The sequence below is a fragment of the Gouania willdenowi genome, chromosome 16 (assembly GCF_900634775.1).
Source record: "Gouania willdenowi chromosome 16, fGouWil2.1, whole genome shotgun sequence".
Classification (NCBI taxonomy): domain Eukaryota; kingdom Metazoa; phylum Chordata; class Actinopteri; order Blenniiformes; family Gobiesocidae; genus Gouania; species Gouania willdenowi.
Genome location: NC_041059.1, coordinates 3,181,618 through 3,195,976, shown reverse-complemented (window position 1 = coordinate 3,195,976; position 14,359 = coordinate 3,181,618). Strand labels below are relative to the sequence as shown.

Genomic DNA, 14,359 nt, shown 5'->3' with positions numbered 1-14,359 from the left:
TATTAAACGTTCCTGGATAACAGTGGATATTATTCAGATGAATAAATAAATGTGGTTATCACAGATTCATAGAACAATGGACCATCATTTTACTGACTTTATGGATGGACCCCAAAAATCTCTCCCCTTTATTCCCCCTTATAGATGGTCCTGTCTCCACATGACTGTTCTTCAATGTTCATGTCTGTGTTCAACCACCTTCAGCTACAGTGGGGGTCCCCGCTCTCTGGGACCTTTATTTTGGAGGGTCGTGGGCTGAAAAGGATGAGAACCCCTGGTCTCTAAACACACACACCCTACGCCTCTGTCTGCTCTCTGATGTAAACTCTTCATCTTTTGCACAGTTTGTGAAACCCATGGTTGTGTTTCTTTTGTATCGCTGTCCCCTGACGCTCGCTGAGCCTTTTTTTAACGCTCCTTTTAGTCCTTTGGCGTGACGTTAATCCCCCTCAACCCCTCAGAGGAGAAGAATAAAAACCCGGCAGCAGACTCATGGATCTGCACAAAGAGACCTTCTTGTCTGATGTCCTTGGAGCTTTCGTGTGTGTGAGCGCCCCCTGCTGTAGACCCAGATGCTAACCTCTGTGTTGGGTATGTTAACTCTCAATTGGACGTGAAAATAAAATGAAGTTAGCCCAAAAATCAAGTGTCATTCATTAATTTGTTGGTACTAAGTTCATGTGTTTAACTGGAGGTGCAGTCATTGTTAAACTAAGTATGTACGAAGATAATCCATCTGTTTTTGTCCTGGTTTCCCTCCTTTACGACCATCAATTAGCGCTGGGCGATATGGACCAAGACTCTTATCTCAACATATTTTCTCAAAATGGCGATGTACAATATACATCTTGACAATTATAATTCAAATAAAGTTTGACCAGAAAGACTATTTAGGGTTAAATTTGCTGATGCAAAATGCCTCACAGGTGTATTTATTAACGAACAGATGTTCCACTTTTGGCTTTTTCTCCTCTAAGGCAGTGTTTCTCAAATGGGGGTACACGATGGCACTACAGGGGGTGCATGAGAGGCAGAGAAATGCATATGAACAAATAAAGTGTCAGTCTTGGTCCCCACCCAGGTCGTGAGGTGATCATAAACGTAGGGCAGCAGATCATCTTAGCTTTGAACTGAGCCTCTGTCTTAATGTCCATATTAGAACTTTAACCATTGTCTCCTTCTCTTCTCTCTGTCCCTGAGTCCTCCTCATGTCCCCTGGATAGTCCTCCTGTGTCCTGATTTGCTACAGGTGCTGTTAGCTACGCTAATCGCTGCTGCTGCTCTTTTTTGCGATTTTCACAGGTACATTATTACAAGGAGTGCTATTAATGAATGTACAGTACTTTAAACAGATTAAAAATGACCTTCCTAAAGATGGAGATTAGCTCTCACTATAGTCACATCTTTTCATGTTTATGTGTATTCATTTATGGTGCACTGAGCCTTTATGAAACTGAAGGAGGGTAAAGTGACCCAGATACAAAGAGGATAAGATATAAACAAAGTGATGTTATAGTTTTTGTGGGTAAAATAACCATAGAGATCAACAAACTCCTGAGATGACGCTGTAAAACGTCTCTGTTCCCTGATCGTCTCCAGTAAAAACCACCAAATCCAGTGTGGAATCATCTGATCACATGAAGGGTGGAGGCAACAGAGACACTATTCTCCTTCGGCCTCAGGGCCTTTGCCAAATAAACACCACAGTGATCAGGAGGAAAACAAGTCTGAGTGGATGAAATCGTACACTGAGCGGGTTTGACGTATATAAGCATCTTTAAAAGGGTTCCTGTTTCTGATCTTATTTAACTAACTTTAATTATATGGAGAAAAAAGTTGGTTTCACAACAAAGTGACTTGATCTGAGAGTCCAGTGGTTCTCAACTGGTCTGGCTTAGGGACCCACTTTCCATACATACATACATACATACATACATACAGAGAAGGCGCAACCCAAATCATGCAACATTTTCAATATCTCAAATGTTTTTAATGAAAACTTGTTGCAGTTTGAACCTGACATACAGTATAGTGCAAGATAATGCAGTATTCCAATACACAAAATTCAAGTTTAAGGTGAATAAAAGGTTGTCATCGTGCTAGTGATTAACAATCAACTATTTTAATCAAAAAACCAAAAAGTGTGTCTTGGGGACACAACAATGTACAAACAACTCTGAACCTTAACCTAACCCCAGTGACATTTTTTTTATAACTCAGTGTTTCTGCTGTTGGCCTTTTTATTCATAAACTCAAAATATATGAATCAAGGCACAACCGAAATTTACAGAGTTAACTTTGTTCAGTTTAGCTGCTAACAGCCTTATCAATAGGTAAATCCAGGAAAACATTTGAATCCTTACATGGATTTTAACAAATGAATGAGAAAACTGGGCCATGGTCGTTGGTAAATGAGAGCAAATCATGGGATTTCTTCTATATGTGAAAGGTAGGAGACCATTTGCATTTCCACGTGTGTTTGGAGAGAAATGAAATGTGGCTGAAACACATAAACGTGTTCATCAAACTCTTTCTCATAGTCAGCGAAGATTCTTGTTGCATCAGAGAAAACCTTCAAACCAACATTCTCTCTGAACCGCACCCAGGCCCAGTCCTGTTCATTATGGGATGTGGTTCTCCATCAACAATCAATAATCGATTAGCAGGCCTCCCTGAGTATGCAGACCATAGAGCGCGTGAGTCTGATGTTGGTCTTGTGTAAGTGAACATTGCTCGTCCTGCTGTTATTATCTAAAGAGTAAATAAACGCTGAGGTTTTGGCTGAAAAAAAATCTAGTCAAAAATGTCTTGATTATGGGCGGGGCTCCTGGAACAGTTAGAACACACCCACTCTCAACTATAAAATGTCTAAAGAACAATCTATGCTATGCAAACTAGCTACTCAATACTCACTATAGCTTTCTAGTCACCTGTGGCCTCTAAGCTAGGGGATTTCAACCTTTTCAGCCCGTGACCCCCAAAATAAAGGTTACAGAGACCAGGGACCCCCACTGTACACATGAGCATTGAAGAACATGTGATGGAAAAAAAATAGTGGGAAAAGGTGGTGAAATTGGGATTTTAAAAACCACACAAATTAGTTCAAAGTTGCAAATTAAAGTGGCCCAAAACAGACAGAAAAAGTGGTAAAAAGGGTTAAAAGTGTCAATATTGGCTTAAAAGTGGCCGAAATGGCTAATGTACTTTAAAAAGTTGGAACAATTAGATTAAATTAAAAAGTAATGGGAATGACAAATGGTGAATGTGGTTAAATTGGCCAAAATAATCATGAAATATGGTGAAAATAGGTTAAAAGTGACAATAATGGGTCAACATACAGTATGTGACATTAGCTGGAAAAGTAGTGGACAGGGTTTATAAGTGCTGAACATGTCATGAAAGTGAATTTGCATATTAGCTAAATATTTAGTTTCACCCGTGACATGTTTAAGATTTAGATTTAGATTTAATGTTTAACATTTAGATTTTAGATAGTATTACCTTAAAAGACAAATCTAACCCACCCACTGTCGGGTCCAGATTTGGTGAAGATTTAATTCATTTTGTGGTGTTTATTGTATTGATTTGTTTCTCTGTGACACAAACAAATTCCTGAAGTTATTTCTCACACACTTGGTGAAGTTTTGGTAAATTATCCTAAAAATGTTTGGGATTTTCTCCGTAACCAGCGGCTCACGCTGGAACTTGACATTTTGTGCTGATAGTTGAAGTTCAGCTGCGTCTCATCTAGTTTACTTTGTGAATCCTTCCTTTCATTGATCCCAAATCGATTGTTCAAGGACACAAACAGCAGAGCGTTTATTCACTGAGTCAAATGAGCACCAGCACGTTATAAAGACTGGGAATCTTCTTCTTCTTCATCATCACTCGACTCTGCCTCTTCCTCACTGACAGCTTTCTGATGGGGTAAGACTGAATATATAGAAATAATAACATCGTAAACATGTTTGATAAAAGATTCCTTTAATAAAACTTGATTTTATTACAATTTATTTTTAATTTAAAAAAGTACATTTGAACAGAGAAATGAATTAATACTTTATTTATGACTACAGGGATTTCCTTTTGAGCTGTTTTACTAAAGTTAATTTGAACAGTTTTTGGTTCTCGGGCGGGGCACCTGGGACTTTTCTTCGTGGAGTTTGCATGTTCTCCTGGTACTCCAGTTTCCTACCACGGTCAACAAACCTGTATGTTGGATTATGTTAATTTAACTGTGTGAAAGAATAAACAGGAGTCAGAATTAAATTAAATTAGATTAAATTAAATTAAGGATAATTAAAGCTACATGTGAATTAAAAAAACAATGAATAATTGGCTCACTTTAAACCTCTTATATTCATATTATTTATGTTTACCAGTTCTCACTTTGATCACACAGTTCTTTAATATCTGACTGGTTGTTAAATCATATATATATATATATATATATATATATATATATATATATATATATATATATATATATATATATATATATATCATCAGTAAATCTGTCCCGACTGTGTCTAAATTATGATACATTTTCTTTTGAACATAACTAACATAAATCAACATATTCATAAAGGATTATGATTAATGATTATACTGTTTTATTTCAAACAAATTGCAAATGCAATAATACATGAAAAACATTATTACAATAAACAAAATATTTGATGCAGATGGCTTCCCTCCAGTTAAAAAACAAAACTATAATTACATATATTACTGCATACACGTACGTTTTGTGTTTGAAAGGGAGTGGAAGTATAAACTTATTAGTCCCGCCCCTTTTCCTACATTACAGTAACAAATTTCTAACCATTGCTGTTGTTAATAAATTAATTTTGTCAGATTTTTATGTAATTAACAAATTAATATTTGTTTGATATTTGTACACTTTCATTTCCACTGACAAACTGTTCCAGAATGTTAATCCACATACTGTCCTAAAATTAATTTTACTTCTCAGTTTAAAAGCCACTCCCTCTCAATAAAGAGCTTTTAAATGTTTTCCGGAAATAATTTATTCTTGGGTTTAAATCCAACTTGAATAGCTTGAAAAATGACTAAATCTGCAAATTGATGTAACTTTGACTTGAAGAACAATGGGTTTGTATAATCTAAATGTCTAGCGTTATAAATATATAATGTTATTGCTCTCTTTTGAAGTTTAATTATTGATTGTAAATTTGTTTTGTAATTATTTCCTCAAACTTCTGCACTGTATGTGAGATAATATGTTAGTAACAGTGAACAGTAAATCAAACTACCATGTATATATTTCATATTAAAATGAGTGTATCAAAGTAAACCTACAGGAGGTGATTGTATTTCCACTGGATTCAGCAGCTGACCTTTGACCTCTGTTTCTACCCACAGACTGGGAGAAGGAGAAATGTCCGGTTACGAGGTGAGTTCATCAACTACGGCCGTTCTTTCGTTACAACAGGAAGTTAAAAATGTTCCAAGTGGTCAGCTGTTGGTTGGTTTAAGATTGAACTTTTGTAAAAGGTGGGGTTGGTTGGTTCTTGGTATAGTTGGGTTGGTTGGTGCTAGATTGAAGTCTTGCTTGGTTAGTTGGCAAATTAAAATGTGTGGTTAATTGGTTAGTTGGCTAAGTTGGTTGGTTTGTGAAGGATTGAACCGATGGTGGTTGGTTGTTTCTCAGGTTAATTGGTTAGTTGGCTAATTGAATGGTCAGTGGGTTGGTTGGTTGGTTGGTTGGTTAATTGGTTGGTTGGTTGGTTGGTTGGTTGGTTGGTTGATTGGTTGGTTGGTTGGTTGGTTGGTTGGTTGGTTGGTTAATTGGTTGGTTGGTTGGTTGGTTGGTTGGTTGGTTGGTTGGTTGGTTGGTTGGTTGGTTGGTTGATTGGTTGGTTGGTTGGTTGGTTGGTTGGTTGGTTGGTTGGTTGGTTGATTGGTTGGTTGGTTGGTTGGTTGGTTGGTTGGTTGGTTGGTTGGTTGATTGGTTGGTTGGTTGATTGGTTGGTTGGTTGGTTGGTTGGTTGGTTGGTTGGTTGGTTGGTTGGTTGGTTGGTTGGTTGGTTGGTTGGTTGGTTGGTTGGTTAATTGGTTGGTTGGTTGGTTGGTTGGTTGGTAATGGGTTAAGGTTATCTCTGTAACAGTTCACCTTTGGTTTTAGACCAGCGCGGTGCTCAGAGCTTCACGGCTCCCTCTGGTTCGCTCAGCGGTGAAGTCGATGACTTCAGTGTACTCAGAGGTCAAAGGTCGCTACCCTCTCCTGGGCGTGATGGGTAGTGTGGCCGAGGTTGGAGTTCGCAGCGTTTCCTATGAGGCCATGAAACGAGCCACTCCTATTCTTCAGAGTCTGGAACCACAGAGTAAGAGGAAGAGAATGACGTTCATCCATCTTGTTTTTTGTTTTAAATCTGAAAAATAAATTCATGACCTTTTTTTTCTCTTATCTGCAGTTGAAGTGGCCAACAGTTTTGCTCTTGTTGGTCTCGACCGTCTGGAGAAAAACTTTCCCATCCTGAACCAGTCGACAGATGAGGTGAGTCACACAGAACCAAGTCAGGGTTTCCAGATTTCAGGTCACACTTGATTTGTTCACAAAGAATTACAACAAAGTGACCATCATTAAGTTAGTTTTACATTAGTCAACTCAGAGTTTGTTACTGTACAGTTAGCTTGAAGTTTATTCATAAAATTGACTTGAATAACTCAGCCTTTGTTAAGTTGGTTTTTGTTGAGTTAAACTCAAAGTTTGCCAACCAGTCTAACTTTAGGATTAGTTTGTCAGCTGTTGTTGTTCACCTAGGGCCTGTACGACAAAGATGGATTTCCTCTGATCGCGTTAACTTCTATGATGTGTTCGGTGTGTGCTGTCCTACGATGCTGGCTAACGTCTTACGGAGCTAAATCACCACGGTAACTTAGGCTGAACACCTAACCTGGTCAATAGTAGGTTTTGTTCTGGATAGGATCTGAGCGAGTATGAAAGCCCCGCCTACTGACCAATCAGTTCTCTTTGAAAACTACCTGCAACTTTTTACCGATGACATCCAATAGGAAACACATATATTTTTATCTGATGGACTGACCTACATTAGTCAGCTGATAAAGCCTGTGTGTGTCGGGCATTTTCAGACCCATAAATGAATTAATTCATTCATTCATATAGTGTTGTTGACGACGCAGAGAGCCTTAGTCCTGTAAGATAATATAAAACATAAATAGTCCACCTTATGATGTAGGCTGAGCTGTATGAACACAGCATCAGAGCCACAGACAAGGTGTGAGCCTTAATAAAGTGAGACTGATCAGAGTGTCTGTTTATTCTCCCATTAATTAATATTATATAATTTCACTAATTTGAGTATTAACACTCATCGATTCCTGCATTACTTCCTTCCTGCTTTTTTCTTGCAGCAACAGTGTTGTTTTTGGTCTGAATTATGGTTTTGAATTCCTCATATTTAAAAAAAAATATTCCTCAAATGTGACGTAAGTTGAAAGTAACACCCCCCCCCCCCCAGTTCTGCTGGTCCAGTGTTCGCCAATCAGTACCTTGAGATGAGGTCCGGGTTGGACCTGGAGGCATTCTTGGTTGGTAAGGACAAAGTTCGTGGTGCAACCGTAGTTCTGTTGGCATAATAGAAGCGCTCCTCAGCCGATCCAAGGCATTCGAGCCTGTCGCAGCTGTGTGGATTAGGGGCGGAGGATATCTCAGAGGGACTACTATTGGGGCCGCGGTCTGGACTTGGCAAATCGTTTTTTACGCACGTCAACAAGAACATAGTTTCACTGCAGAACAAGGTTAGTCTGAACTTGCTCTCGCTCCTGCAAAAAACTAACTTGCAGCTAAAAAGAAATAAAAAAGGAAAGAAATGAACGATGAAGGAAGGCGTTTGAGCATGAATGCCGGAGTTCAAAAACAAGGGTTTTCTGGCAGAGCGCGTCTTTTTCAAAGGAATTGGAGATGCCTCTCTCTAGGAGGGGCTTCGTTGATTGTCCAGAAATCATGTCGGTGGTTGGCTGGTCAGACCCAGTGTGTCGGCTTACAGCTGTAGTATGCGTGTCTTTCGGTGTGTGGTTATGTGTTGACAGATAATCGGAGGGGTTCTAAACATAACATAAATGATGATAATTAATTCAGCGTAATTCAAATCAGCTTTTCAACATCATATCTTGAGTTATCATGTGTTATGGGACAATTTGATATCAAACACAGCTGGAAAATAGCACAGTATTACTTCAGAAACCGGTTAATGAATTTTATTGGTAAACATGAGTGTCAAAAATCATGTTATGCTTTTTCTTTATTATATGGTAAACATGTAAATACCTTAAACTAACTTTTGTGATGTTTTCTGGTATTTTAAGCACTTTTTAAATGATGAAACATTTAAAACAGCATTCTGTTGGGTATAGAATTACCTGAAAAGAGTGGCATAGGACAGACAATGTTTGCAATTTCTATTTCTGCAGGAACCATTCCAATAATGTTTTCTTTTGTGACTTTTCAAACATAGTAACAATTTTTTTGTTCTCATTTTGGAGGGGAAAACGATTAGTGTTTTTCCACCCAGCCTCTTGGGGAAGGCCTGGGATGTGTCCGAGGTAACAGTGGTCACCACAGGGGGTCAAAGGATCAAAGTTTTAGTTAGAGTTCCAGTTATTGAGAAGCAGACTCCCCTTTGCTTTTTCCCTTTCCAAGTGGGATGAAAGAAGGGTCATATAAACAGTTGGTGATAAGAGATCCCTTTTGTTTGTATGTCCCTTTTGTTCAAACCTGAGGGTCAGGTGAGGGTCAGGTATGCACTTCAAAGTTACTGAAACAGCATTCTGTAAACAGTTTGTGATAAAGAAACAGGCTCCTTGGTAAACCCTGTTAGAGAGGGGGTCTTTAGGCCAAAGTGTCCCTACATATTGATCTAGCTTCAGAGGACAGGCCATTATTGTTCATCTGTTGTTGTTGTGCACCTACTGCTCAGGTGGTCGGTCACCTAAAAGATGCCTTCTTCGTGACGCTGGATGATGTGCAGATGTTGGTGACGGAGGGACTGGACGGAGCTCTGGATCAAGTGGAGCGTTTGGCGGACGCGGCTCGTGAGGCTGTGCAGCAGCTGCAGGAAACGCAGGTGGGACGAGCAGCGATGACTGGGTTGGACGACGTGATGAGCCGTTTGGAGGATGTAACGGCCTTCTACCTGCCCCTCCCCCCCACGCTACGTGAGTACACATTAGAATCTTTCGTTTTAACCATATAAACCATTCTGAGACACAACCATCACAGCAAACACAGTCAATTGTTTTGTCAAGCTTGGAAAAAAAATGGTGACACAAACAAGTCGGCACTCCTCAACTTTAAAGGCATACTGCCTCCCTTCATCTTTTGATTGTGTATGCAGACAGTAGTTGATCTGTAACTTTGGGATAAGGATTGGCTCTAAAGGCTGGGGCGGTTGGGGCAAACGAGGGACGGGCAACCTGGTGTGCGGGGCGGCATCCGAAGGCGGGTTGACGGAGGGGGCCAGGTCTTGGCGGTGTCTTTTAACCTCCTCAGAAGCAGTTTTAAACTTTTTGCTTGCCTCGGCCATGACCAGGAGTCGAACAGGCGGGAAAATAGTAGCAAAAGCATTAGCTCATTGAGTATATCAGAGCCTGTGGTCATGTGAATGCCATAAAGTGATACGTCCTCCAGGCATTCTCCAGGTCACATTACGGACCATCTCTCCAAACTTACATGGTTGGTATTTCAAGAGGAGCATTGATGCTGTCAAGCGCTGTTAATTGGCCTGAGGAATAATTTAATATAACTCATATGGGTCAACTCTTTAGGTCACAAAGTCTATGGTATGACTTTAAAGTGATGCCATGTTTGACTGAATCAAAATATTCCATCAAAACTGTTTCAAAGTCTTTCTAAGACATTCAAAAATCCAATGAATCCAGCATTTAGTCCAAAACACAGTAAAACTGCTGTAAAAAAAATAAAATTGAACGTCTTATTTACAAGAAGAAAGCATCTCCGCCCTGATTTCCTCTTACTTTTTTAGCTCTGTGAGGCTGAATTGTGTCATGAATTCATGATAAGATCAGGCCGGCGGCTGCTTTCTGCTTTCTGCACCATTTACATTGTGAAGAAGAATTGAGAATAGCAAAAGAACCAACCTAAAGTCTCAAAAGTTTGGGACTATTTCACCCCCCCAACAGCAACTCTGCGTATGCTTCTTATCTCAATTCTTATGATAAAATAAATAAATTTGCTTTAAAGAAAGATCAATATTTATTGTGCTTCCCTAATAAACATCTCTTCTTGTGTCCCTCCGTCAGGCCAAGAGTGGGAGAGGGGGATTCAGGAATACGAGGACGAAGATGACGATGAGGAGCCCAGTCTGTGGTCCAGACTGCGCTGCCTCCTGCTGAATCTCAACCTGCAGTTTTACCATCGCCTGATGAAGCTCAGGGAGCAGCTGCAGAAAGCTGTCGGAGCGCTGGGAGAACGCGCTGATAAAGTCAGACCAATGTTTAAGCAGTTGACTATACCTTGATATCTGAATTGAACTAAGCTAAGACTAATGCACGAGTGACTAAAATCACGGCTAAAGTTTTCCCTCAAAAATAAATACTAAACTTAAATGTTCCATAACAAACAATAAATTGTAACAACGGCTTCTGTCTAATCAGTGACTAATGTTATGGGGAGGCAGGGGCATGATGTTACATGTGAAAAAGGATAAGAATCAGAAAGGATCAGGAATGATGAGTTAAATCATAGTTAGAAGCAGGGCTGGGCAATATATATAGAGATTCAAGATATATACATTTTTCTATTTTGGTGATATAGAAAATTACAATATTGCCTGTATCTATATGTTTTTATTTTATAGCATATTTTGTATTAAAATACTTGTTTTAGGAGCCACGCTTTCACTACTTCTCAAAAAGCATTAAATGCTCAGTTAGTTGGATTTGTGAGTGTGTCCTAACCCAGACCTTCATCTAAACAAGCCACACTACAGAACTCACTCACAGGTGCTGTCCCTTATAATAGAAAATGCCAAAAGTGACACACATTGTGCAGCTGTTTATTAATAAATGTCCCATTGTGTATTACTTTCCTCCTTTTGTGTTATTTTTTTTATTTTTTTGTGTGTAATTTATATTTTGTGTTAATAAATGTGTCATGTATGTTGTTGTTGAATTTTTGTTGTCCCATTGTGCACTTTTTCTGCTTTTGTGTCTTTTGTTGTCCTTATGTTTGTTTTTGTTCATTTATATATTTCTGTTGTCCCATTGTGTATTTTTTTCTCTTTTTGTGTATTTTTGTCTGTGTGTTTCTATTTATTTGTAATTTTTTTTTTGGATCTTTGTTGTTCTATTGTGCATTTCTCTGTTATTTTGTGGTTTTGTAGTAATTCTGTGTATTTTTTTTTTTTGCTGTATTTTCTTTTTTTACTTTAAACACGGTGATGTCATTTTAGCTTGTGTGGCATTTTACATCAGAAAATTTAACCCTGAATTGTCTTCCTGATAAAACTTTATTTTAATTATTGAGATTTACTGTATATTGTTTATCGCCATTTTGAGAAAAAATATTGAATATTGAATTTTGCTACATATCGCCCAGCCCCAAATAGAAGTAATTTTAATCGATTAAAGCCTCCACAGGTATAGTTGAAACGAAGAATCTAGCTGGTAAAAACAGACAATAAGATAAAATTGGGTTTCCTAATGTTCCATGTCTTCATGCTTCAGGTGGGGCTGGGTCGGGTTCTCCAGCTGGTGAACGGCCTGCTTCAGTTCATGCAGAGCCTGCTGGTGGCGCTGGTTTACCGAACCGAGGGTCTGAAAGAGACGACAATGAACGGAATCAGGAATCAGGCCGCGGCGTTAGCCGAGCTGCCTCCGGTACATCGGGTTCTAGAGCTGCCCGTTCAAGTCCAGCAGCTGCTCCGCGATCTGCAGGAGGTCACCAAACTGTTTGTTCAGCTGGTGATCAATGCCACACCGCTCTACAACATGGTGAGGAAATAAGGAAGAGCGACTGATAGCACACGGATTATGCTAATACACCTTAAAATACTAAAACATACCTGTAATCACAACGATAACAAACCTCGAACACACCTGAAAAATACCTGAAACACATCAAAAACACCTGAAACATTCCAATTTCATACATTTTTGCCAAATAACTGATGAGCATGCTGCATCTTCTTTTAATAATATTTTACTAATAGATGCTTGAAGTCAGGCCTGTACAACAACAACTGTGCCTTCTTGTTGGTAGTAGCAAAAATGCCAAACTTCTTACTTCTAGTTTCAGACGTGAACTTTCTCTATGTTTCAGCTGCAGCAGCCATCGGCTCAGGATCTAGAAGACTTCCTAAACCAGGAAGATTTCATGGCCGAAAGCTCGTCCCGTCGCAACTCGGTTAACAACCTCTTTCTGAAGGCCATGGATGGACGCACTCGTCGCCGCCGGAGTCTCTTCAAAAGTGGCGGACGAACCTCTGTCAGTCCTGAGACCTCTAGCACAAACCGACGCCCCAGTTTGAAGGATTCCCCGACTGCCACCAACCGACGCCCCAGTTTGAAGGATTCCCCGGCTGCCTCTGACCGTCGATCCAGCTTTAAGGATTCCCTGGAGGTGGAAAGTCTTGTTGTCCCTTCCGAGACCCTTGCATATCGGCGACCATCGGCCACCGAGATCCTCTTCACGCCGCTCAAACAGTTTGTCACTCAGAGCCAAAAGGCCTTCGAGTACCTAAGCCCCAACACCTCCAACGACACCGTCGAACCAGAGCAAGACAACTAATAAACTTCCAGCTGAAATTAGACCACATCATTCCGGAGTCTTTACTCCTGCCACCCCGTACGATCAGCCAACCGCAGCCCCAACTCACCGACAACCAAGCATCAATGCCTCAGCTACTGCTTGTTGGTGCATTTGAATTCAGTCGCAAAGCCATTGCCAAGTTATCGCTCAATAACTAATGCTTTATTTTAATGTGTTGAAACATACCTGAGATCCCACCTGATACAAAGCCCTGAAACAAACCTGAACCAGGTTTCCCACTGCCCCCAACCATTGTTTCAGCTTGAAGGAGGTACAAAGTCACATCATGCCTTCTACGAGCTTGGCACACTATTTGGCCGTTGAATTAATGACGTTACAGAGATGAACGCATCCTAAACTTCCAGTTAACATTGACCTTGTTGTTCCACGAGCCTTCACTCATGCTATTCCTCATAAACAACCAACACCCCCCCCCCCCCCTTGTTCCCCAACAATTTGACTTGAAGAATTCCCCAACAGCCACCTACCATTGTTGCCTCCTGAAGGTATCTCTGGAGGTGGAAAGTCTTGGGATCCCTTCCAAGATCACTAGCCATCGGTCACCGAGCTGCTTCTCACACTGCTCAAACAGTTTTTTGCCCTGAGCCAAAAGGCATTTAAATACCTTTTAAGCCCAGATGAGCTATTTCCATGTCTTACAACAAACAACAACAGATGCACCGACTACTAATCTTTGATGCTCCCCATGTTGCTGCTTGTCTGCGCATTTGCATTCACTCGCAGAGTTATCTCTAATTAACTGATGCTGTATTTGCACATTAAAAAAGTGACTCAAGGGATGAAGAAGCCAATAATAATTTAATTTCCTTCAGGTTTTCCTAAAAGGCTTCAACTCCTGGTCCAAAGTTTTCAAACTGGTAGATAAAAGTGAGTCCTGTTTTCAAAAGTCATGGAAAAGATCCTGTGATTTCAAGATAAGATGAGATACGCTTTTATCCTTTCACAGTCTGGAAATTTGGGTTGTTACAACAACAAAATCCCTTACAGTAAAAAACTGTGATAAATTTGTTACACCTAATTAGATTTAATTACTGATTTGGGTTGTTATCAGAGTTATGGCGGCAAATCTGAAAAATCATGATTTTCTACCGAATCAGCATTAAACTGACCTGTCTGATAATAAAAAAAAAGTGCTGACTCATACTATGTGTCTCTGCTGTAAACATTATTTTGGAGTTGAATTTATGAGTTGAACATCTTTTTTCCCCTTCTTCAAGCCTTGTGCAATATTTAAGTTTGGAAAACAAATATTAACTAACTTTCCTTTATGTTTATGAATATAGTTCAAAATACAGTAGGTTGAATTTCAGGATGGAGATCAAGAATCGTTCTTTATAAGTCAATAAAATTATTGTCCACACAGTCCAACAAACAGAGCAGTGGGCTGCTATTCCTGAAAAATTGTGTAAGAGTGTTTTTATCGCCTGGCATCTTCTACTAGAGTTCCTGCTCTTATAATTATAATTATATTCTCATATTATTGTTTTTTATTATCAATAATTTATATTATAGTTACTGGTATTA

The 14,359-nt window shown here is 39.6% G+C and overlaps 1 protein-coding gene across 1 annotated transcript; it reads left to right on the top strand.

The window, feature by feature from the left end:
* Window positions 1–3,838: 3,838 nt before the first annotated feature.
* plin6 (perilipin 6) lies at window positions 3,839–13,939 on the top strand. The gene is made up of 8 exons (XM_028470934.1): window positions 3,839–3,927; window positions 5,386–5,416; window positions 6,149–6,347; window positions 6,438–6,520; window positions 8,964–9,201; window positions 10,306–10,487; window positions 11,731–11,997; window positions 12,326–13,939. Exons 1-8 carry the CDS (start codon window positions 3,923–3,925, stop codon window positions 12,791–12,793), a joined length of 1,473 nt encoding a protein of 490 aa, XP_028326735.1. The 5' UTR covers window positions 3,839–3,922; the 3' UTR covers window positions 12,794–13,939.
* The last annotated feature ends 420 nt before the right edge of the window (window positions 13,940–14,359 follow it).